The 9,504-nt window shown below is 42.8% G+C and overlaps 1 protein-coding gene across 1 annotated transcript; it reads left to right on the forward strand.

Moving 5' to 3' along the window:
• The first annotated feature begins 3,958 nt into the window (after positions 1-3,958).
• Positions 3,959-4,918, forward strand: LOC123812001 (olfactory receptor 3A1-like). Its single transcript, XM_045828582.1, has one exon. It carries the CDS (start codon positions 3,971-3,973, stop codon positions 4,916-4,918), a length of 948 nt encoding a protein of 315 aa, XP_045684538.1. The 5' UTR covers positions 3,959-3,970.
• Positions 4,919-9,504: the final 4,586 nt, after the last annotated feature.

Genomic DNA, 9,504 nt, shown 5'->3' on the forward strand with positions numbered 1-9,504 from the left:
GGCATCAGAGGATCTCAGGCCAGTGGCAACACTGTCATTACACAATGAACAGAAACGTGGAGGGAAATTTCCACCCAGCCCACAGCTGAAATCAGAAGAATGGTGGAGCAGGAAATAAGTCTGCACATTGGCTCTGTCTGCTGTAATCTACTTTACAGAGTTGTTGTGAGGATGGATGGGGACTCTGAGCTGCAAGGTTCTTAGCACATCCCTGTGTCTGTAACAAGCACTCATAAAAATGTGACCAGTTGGTACCTTGATGTCTTGTTGAACTTCTATTAGCATCTTAATGAATCCTAGTTCATTAATAATCTTCACAGCAATGTTCTGTGATAGAAGTCATATTTATTTCACAGATGAGGAAATGGAGGCCCAGAAGGGTGCAGCAGCTTGTACAAATTCAAACAACTCATAATCAGACAATCAAGTCTGTCTACAGTGCATTTCTGACTGCATTAGGCTTCTCTGGTGGGAGAGGAGAGGGCACTGTCTCTTAGGGCATGGGGGATGTGGAACTCCTGGTGGGTACAGGACTTGGGTGAACACACTCCTCCACCTTTCCCCATCCTCTGTTTTTGAATCTAAAGCCTTGATGAGACCTCTCCATCTCGAAGGGACTGACCTAGAGAAGCGTATTGGTAGGCAGCCCCTAGGTGGCCTTCTAGCTCCATAGAACTCTTTACTGCTCCTTCAGGCATCATCAAAGGAGCCCTGGAGACACAGTCCCACAACACCCCAACTAACAAGGCCCTGAAGGGTAGGCACCACGTCCCTGAAAACCCATAGGGACCTGGGCTTGAGGAAGGCTTCTCCCTCTGGTCTCTCTCCTGGCATCTCCCTGACTCCACCTCATTCTCAGGCCTAAGGCAAGTCTGGAAATTAGCTTGTTCCTGTGGGAAGGCCCTGCATGGGGCTGGCCTTTGCCAAAGCAAACTCCTCCTTTAGGGAACCTGTCTCTGGTCTCAATTGCCCTTCTGGCTTCCTGAGGGACTTGGGGAATGAGGACAAGTCCTATAGGCCTCAGCAACCCATGATTAAGGGAAACTTACATCATCTGCCAGAACTACTACCTGTCATAAAGCCTGGGGGAGAGGTAAGGCCTCTTTAAAGAAAGTCCAAATACCAGCAGATGTAAGACATTGTTTGCTATATTCATGAAGGGCTGGAGCTGTTTACAAAACATCTTGGATGACTCCTGCCTGTCTCTTCTTTCCTGGGAAGGATAATTTCTGAGACACCCCCCAGGGGACAACACCTAGTGACTAGGGCCCTGGGCTAAAGATGAAATCAACTTGTTTTTCCTCATTTTCCTCTATACAACTGCATTCTTTCTGAGTAGATAATTGAGTCTGCACAGCTCCTTGTCTTCTTTCCTGAAGAGGACTCCCTGGCTTCTCCACCCTTGACAGGGTGAGTATTCTCAGGGGCCCATCCACTGCCCTCCTGCTGCCATCGGCTCACACTCACCTCCACACAGGGTGCAGCTTATGCCTCTGTAAAAGAGAGCTTTTGGGGGAAACTTGTGGGGTGATAACACAGAGGTTTGCATCCTCTCTGGCCCCTGTGCCCATGCTCCCCTTCCCAGATGAAGCCATACTGCCCTCTGGTACACTTAGGAGAGAATGCAAGGGGATTTGCTGAGCCTAGTTCACTGCTGGTTCCTGACACTGACTTCATCAGGCAGCCTGGGGCCTGCACTGTAGTCGCAAGCCTTGCTGAGCTTTTTCATCTCTGGAGCAGAGAGGACTGGGGTGCAGTTCCAGAGCAGGGAACCGCCCTAGCTCTATGAGGAAAACCTGGGCTCATTACAAAGCCCCAAGAATGGTGATACAAAAGGGCTCCTGATGATAGCATCACGGTGACCCTGTCAACACTCTGGATGTCTCTGGTCAATCAGGGGTCATCCCAGAATCCCATTGATTTCAAGCAAGCTGTGCTTCTGGCCATGCTAGGACTGGCTTCTCTGTCAGGGTATAACTCATTTGTCTGGAGGGTGTACTCCTCCTGAGGGCCTTATTCTCTGGGTGCTTTACACAGAAAGAAACATACCAGTGTGTGGATTGTTACATGCCTTGCCTGTTCCTTCAGAAACAGGAGAGCTGTAGTCCTTGCAGCAGCCTTGCACTTGCCTTTATCCCTCTACTAAGTCATAGTGATTCATAAAAGTCTAGCTCTAATTCATTATGTTCACAAAGTCTTCCATGACTACTCCAGTTCATACTAGATAGAGCTTTCCCTTTCTGATATCCTATGGACACTTAAACCATCATTTATTTGTTTGAGAAATATTGACTACCTACTATGTGTGAAGTTTTATGGTAAGCACTTCTATTGGAAAACTGAATCAGTCTTACAAAGACATAGAGGAAATATGTCTTTTTTAGAGTAGTGACTTAGTTAGAAGGTAGACAGTGATAAGTTCCCTGAAATAATGTGTAGTTGTAGCAGAGGGAGGGAGGGAGAAGTGAAGGAGGAGGGTGGGAGGGTAGAGAGAAAGAGAGAGAGAGATCCTCTTGAGATGGAATATTTCCACAAAGAAGTCATTCAGCAGCTAGTATTTGAGTCAATTGGTGTCTAGGAGTTGGAAGGAGGCCTGTGCAGGAAGAGAAAACAGCATGAATAAAGGGGTAAAAGTTCAGGGGTCACCATCTAATGCTTGTGTGCAAATGGACCCTAAAGGGAAAACAGAAAGTAGTTAATTGCTCTTTAATATAATAATATATATAAAGAGCTGATGTCTATCCATTGACTTGTCAATTGGCAAGGCATTTATCTCTTTTCAGTGATGACCAGGCCTGAGGAGGATCCTTCCACCATCTCAGCAATCAGGTGCTCTTGGAATGTTAAGGCCCTTTTAGAGATCACCAGGTCCACCTTTTTATGCACTGAGCACAGACTCTCATCACTGTTCCCGTTTGTTAGAGTCACGGGACTCCAGCTGCATCCCATCTTCTGAAGCCAGTGTATTGCCTGCAGGGAAATATCATTACTCTTAGTGAACATGTAGCTCTGCTTATTCCATGGACAATAAAGATAAGTGTACAGTAATTTATTTTGACCAAGAGTTTATTATAAGATGTGAAAATCTTAGCTCAGTCTGGCTCTGTATGTATGCACTTGCTTCATTGGAGAACCTCTCCTTAGAGCGTTGGAGGAACCTCTCCTCTCCACCTACTGTGCCCAAGTCAAGGACAAGTGCAAGGCTAGTGACTTTGTAATGCAAAAAAGGGACTGTCCCTAGCAGGAAGCCACCCACAGGTCATGTTACATTTTTAACTTGCAATGCAGTAGCAGATACTATGAAAAGAAACATTATTTTATAAAACTGTCATTCAAAGTCCAGTGTAAAGGCTTCATTAACAGGAACAACACTGGGAATTTACTGACCAAGGGATTTTGCATTTGCATTTGAGAGTATGTCCCTCACCTAGGAGGAATGAACTTGACTAGAGTGTCTGATATCCACAGTCATGGAGATCTTTTCCCTAATTCTTGCCACACCTTTTTCATCTTCAATATTCCTGAGAGTCTTGAAACAAGGTTAGTTTTTTTAATGCCTTGTAGTTTTTCTGGAAATATCATTAATTTTTATTTTGAATTCTGTTTGTTGCTTTGAGCTAAGCTCTCAGAGAAAAATGGGGAAATCCTCTCAATCTTACTGCAGTCAAAGAGGAAGTCAGCTTCTATCTTAACTTATTTTTCCCAAGTATTCTGACCCTTACAATAGGGACAGTATGGAAGGGAGAAGGTGATGTTGGTTTGGGGCATCTCAGCTGAGAGTAGAATATAGGCTTTGGGGTGATGGGAGGTCAGTGAGTGAGATGTGGTCAGGGGTAGGGGAACATCATCAGCTGGAGAGCTGGGGACTATTCAGGGAGTTCTGGACACAGGTGCTATAAAACGCTTATGTTGTGTACATACTTTGAGTTGACTGATACTTCCACAGCAGGACGTTTCCTTACAAGTACTGATGGATCCAGAATCTGGTACAAACAGAACTGCTGTTACTGAGTTCATTCTACTGGGCTTGGTGGAAACGTCAGAGCTGTGGCCTCTTCTCTTTGTGCTCTTCCTCTTTGCCTACCTGGTCACAGTCGGGGGCAACCTGAGCATCCTGGCAGCCATCTTAGTGGATCCCAAACTCCACACCCCCATGTACTTCTTCTTGGGTAACCTGTCAGTTGTGGATGTTGGGTGCATTACTGTCACGGTCCCCTCAATGTTGGGTCGTCTGTTGACCCACAAGTGTGCTATTCCTTATGGACCTTGCCTCACACAGCTCTTCTTCTTCGATCTCCTGGTTGGTGTGGACAGCTTCCTGTTGACAGCCATGGCCTATGACCGATTCCTGGCCATCTGCCGGCCCCTCACCTATAGCACCCGCATGAGTCTGATGGTCCAGAGGATTTTGGTGGCTGTGTCCTGGGCCTGTGCCTTTACCAATGCATTGACCCACACTGTGGCCATATCCACTCTCAACTTCTGTGGTCCCAATGTGATCCATCACTTCTACTGTGACCTCCCGCAGCTCTTCCAGCTGTCCTGTTCCAGCACCCAACTCAATGAGCAGTTGGTCTTTGCTCTTGGTTTCATAGTGGCAGTTACACCCATGGCTCTCATTGTTACCTCCTATGCCCACGTGGCAGCTGCCGTTTTACGAATCCGCTCAGTGGAGGGCAGGAAGAAAACCTTCTCCACATGTGGTTCCCACCTCACTGTGGTTGCTCTATTCTATGGCTCAAGTATCTTTAACTACATGCGACTAGGTTCAGCCAAGCTTTCAGATAAGGATAAAGCTGTTGGAATTTTTAGCACTGTCATCAACCCCATGCTGAACCCAGTCATCTACAGCCTCCGGAACCCTCACGTGCAGGGTGCCCTCTGGCGGGTGATCACAGGGAAGCGGTCACTGACTTGATAAGCGGTGCAGTGTCACTTCCTCCTTTTCTTTTTGGAATAAGAAATCCTTTGGAATAAGGACAAATCCTCTGGAGCTAATAGCTAGAACAAATGATCCAGAACTGCTTCAGTCTCTCTGAACATGACAGTTTTTTTTGGAGGTGATAATAGTTATTGTTTTTCAAAGAAGCCCTGCCTAGTTATAGGCAATGGGAATGTAAATTAATGCTAGGTCAGGTCAGTTGACAAATTACAACTTCAGTCACCAACTGCTCCCTCTGCTGGGTAGAAGTGAAACCTAGGAATGCTTACAGGTTCATATCCCACAGGGAATGGCTTTTTGGTTGGTTAGATTTTGGGTTTCCAAAAGTATCCCTGCAGATTTCCCCACCAGGGGGTCATCTGATTCCCTCAGGTCCAGGTACGGGTGGTCTGTTTATAAAACTTAGGTCTAGAACTTAGGGTTTTCTCTCTCTCATGAGGCTGCTACAAGACTGAAAGTGCAGCTCATCTCTTTCCCATCACAGAGATGCCCTGGCAGACAGAGGAGACAGATGGGGAGCTGTGCCATCATGTGTTCTCTGGTAACTCCTGAGAGCATGATTGCCATGTGCACAACTTTGAAACTCCATTAACAGATATGATACCCTTATAACATCATGATGAATTTTCCTCATCTTTTCTGCCTCATATGTTTCAAATCTTTGAAAAGCTAAGCATTTATAGATAAGCAAAATAAGCCAGGTGGTGAAAGACAAATACCATACGATCTCACCTTTAACAGGAACCTAAACAACAAAACAAAGAAACAAGCAAAATATAACCAAAGACACTGAAATAGAGAGCAGGCTGACAGTGACCACAGGGGAGAGGGGAGGGAATTTCAGGGGGAAAGGGGAAGGCTTTATAGGAACAATTATAAAGAACACATGGACAAAAACTAGGGGAGGGGGTGGAAATGAGAGGGAGGTGGGGAGGGCTGGGGGATGGGAGTAAAAGACAGAAAACTGCACTTGAACAACAATTTAAATAAATCTTTTAAAAAAGAGAAAAGCACCCTGGCTGGAGTAGCTCAGTGGATTGAGCTCAGGCTGCAAACCAAAGTGTCGCAAGTTCAATTCCCAGTCAGGGCACATGCCTGGGTTGCAGGCCACGGCCCCCAGCAACCGCACATTGCTGTTTCTCTCTCTCTCTCTTTCTCCCTCCCTTCCCTCTCTAAAATTAAATAAATAAAATATTTTTAAAAAAGAGAGAAAAGCTAAGCATTTATAATCTGAATATTATTTCAACACTAACTCTTCTCCATAACACTCCATATGAATTTCCCCTCTAAATTCTTACTCTCAGTCCCCTAACCTATTAGCTAAGACAACCCATATCAGTAAATATAAGTCTGTTGTATTTGGTGATGTCTCACCTTAAGTTTCTGTTTTCAGTGGGAAAGTGTGTCTATTACCTACAACACTATCTTATCTGGTGGAAATTAATGCTAGGTCTTATCTCCTGACCTAACATTAATTTACATACCCATTGCCTTATCTGCTTACCAGCCTTTTGTTCAGTAAATATTTAGCTGAATTTCCCTTCTAGCCTCCCTATTAGGACTAAGTGTTCATTCCTGGCATCCCTACTGGGCCATCGATGACATAGCAGTCATATGTCATTGTGGCCAGGATGAGGCTGTCCAGGGTCTCCAAGGAAACCAGGAAGTAGAAGAGCCGTGCCAGACACCCTGCATAAGAAATGGCTTTGCTCTGGAACTGAAGGTTCACCAGCACCTTGGGGACTGTGTTGGTGACAAAGAAGAGGTCGGTAAAGGAGAGATTGGCCAGGAAGAAGTACATGGGAGTGTGCAGGCGTGAGTCAGTGCCTATGGCCAGGATGATGAGCACATTTCCCACCACCATGACCAGAAACATCCAGAACAGGACCTGCTGGTCTTCAGGACTCTCGGAGAACCCCAGGAGTATGAAGTCTGAGACCCCACTCTGGTTGTCTCCATGCATTTCCCCACCTATCTGCCTTATCAGCACCAACAGACATTTACTATATGTCCTCAATCAAATAAGGGCATTCATATAAACAAAATCAACCATGTTCCTAGCATTCACATAGTTTAGACTAAATTTTATAATATTTTTAGGCTAGCAACAAAATAAAAACAGAAACAAAATCATAACATGAAACATCTTTTTGCAACTCAGTCATTCCAGCAACTCTAATCTGGCATACTCAGTATTACAGCCATAATGTCTATGTTTTATTTCAAACCCATCATTTTACAATACTCCTGAACTACTTAATGGTTACTATATTAAGATATTGAATAGATTTTAAATGGTATTTTAAACAGGGTGTAAGCATTATAAGAAATGGCTATTGTCGGTTTGACAAAGGAGAGGAAGTAAAAATATTGGAAAGGAGAAGGACAATTATTATTATTTGCTGATAGATGATCTATCTGGGAAACCAAACATAATCTGCTGAAATAAAAAATGACTGCCATAAAGTGGCCATTTACTCAGTGAATAGACCAAAAGTAATGGTGTTCCCCACTGGCTTTACAATGCAATGGGTAAGATTGTGCAATCAGATGCTGGGATTCATGTCTGAGCTCTGCCATTTGCTATTAAACCTCAGGCAAGTTACTCAAGTTCTTTAAGACTTGCTTTTTTCCAGCATAGATAAATCTGGAGAGCATTATGTTAAGTAAAATAAGCCAAACAGTGAAAGACAAATACCATATGATCTCACCTATAAGTGGAACCTAATCAACAAAACAATCAAGCATCAAAATATAACCAGAGACAGTGACATTAAGAACAAACTGACAGTAACCAGAGGGGAGGTGAGAAGGGATAATGGGGGGGAAAGGAGGAAGGGTTGTCAAGGAACATGTATAAAGGTCACATGAACAAAGCCAAAGGGGGTAGGATTGAGGGTGGGGGGTAGGGATGGCTGGAATTGGGGGAGTTGTGGGGAGAAAGTGGAGACAATTGTACTTGAAGAACAATTTTTTAAAAAGAGAAAACAAGACTTTTTTATGTGAGAAATTAGTAGCAAGGATAAAACTAATTAATAAAGTGCTTAACACAAATAGTTGGTATGTGGTGGGCACTCAATAAATATTGCCTATTATTACAAATATTTATATATGTAAATAATCATTAGGTGAAATTACTATGTACAACATTATCAATGAGATGATTTAAAACATGAAGATAACAGGAAATGGGCAGGACATTTCAATTCTCCATTTCTCCATTTAATAATAAGTGATAGACTTACTAATTTCTAGGCAGAAATGTAACATATTATAAAGGCACATATATTCCTGAATTAATCTATAATTTACCTAAGTTCTTCATTTATTTTTAAATTATTTTATTGTTGTCAAATTACAGTTGTCTGCATTAACCCCCCACCACCCCAGCCAAACCCACCTCCCCCCCTTGCTTCCACCTCCTCACCTTGGTTTTGTCCATGTGTCCTTTATAGTTATTCCTGAAAGCCCTTCCCCCCCTTATCCCCTCCCACCTCCTCTCTGGTTACTCTCAGATTATTCTTAATTTCAATGTCTCTGGTTATTTTTGCTTGCTTTTTTCTTTGTTGATTAGATTCCAGTTAAAAGTGACATCATATGGTATTTGTCCCTCACTGTTTGGCTTATTTCACTTAGCATAATGCTCTCCAGTTACATCCATGCTGTCCAATCCTATGCAACATAGTATTGGAAGTCCTAGCCACAACAATCAGACAAGAAAGGAAATAAAGGCATCCAAATTGGAAAGGAGGAAACAGAACTGTCATTGTTTGCAGATGACCTGATAGTGTACATAGAAAATTCTATAGACTCTACCAAAAAACTATTTAAACTAATAAATGAATTTACCAAAACAGGGGGATACAAAGAAAACATTCAGAATTCAAAGGCATTTTTGTACACCAACAATGAAATATCAGAAACTTAAATCAGAAAAAAAATCCCATTTGATATAGCAACAAGAAAAATAAAGTACCTAGGAATAAACCTAACCAAGGATGTAAAAGGCCTGTACTCAGAAAACTACACAACACTGAAGAAAGAAATTAAAGAAGACACAAACAAATGGAAGCATGTACCATGTTCATGGATTGGAAGAATTCACATCATTAAAATGTCCATACTACCCAAAGTAATTTACAGATTCAATGCAATCCCTATTAAAGTACCAATGACATGTTTTACAGATATGGAACAAACATTTAAGAAATTTATATGGAACCATAAATGACCCTAAATAGCTACAGCAATTTTGAGAAAGAACAAAGCAGGAAGGATCACAATACCTGATATCAAAGTGTATTACAAGGCCACTGTAATCAAAACAGCCTGGTTCTGGCATAAGAACGGACACATAGACCAATGGAACAGAATAGAGAGTCCAGAAGTAAACCCAAGTCTCTATGGTCAACTAATATTTGACAAAGGGGGCAGCAGCATAAAATGGAGAAAAAAGAGCCTTTTCAACAAATGGTGTTGGTAGACCTGGACAGCTACATTCAAAAAAAATGAAACTCGATCGCCAACTTATACCACACACAAAAATAAATTCAAGGTGGATA

The sequence above is a fragment of the Phyllostomus hastatus genome, unplaced genomic scaffold (genome assembly GCF_019186645.2).
Source record: "Phyllostomus hastatus isolate PE091 unplaced genomic scaffold, TTU_PhHast_1.1 phas_scaffold_78, whole genome shotgun sequence".
Taxonomy (NCBI): domain Eukaryota; kingdom Metazoa; phylum Chordata; class Mammalia; order Chiroptera; family Phyllostomidae; genus Phyllostomus; species Phyllostomus hastatus.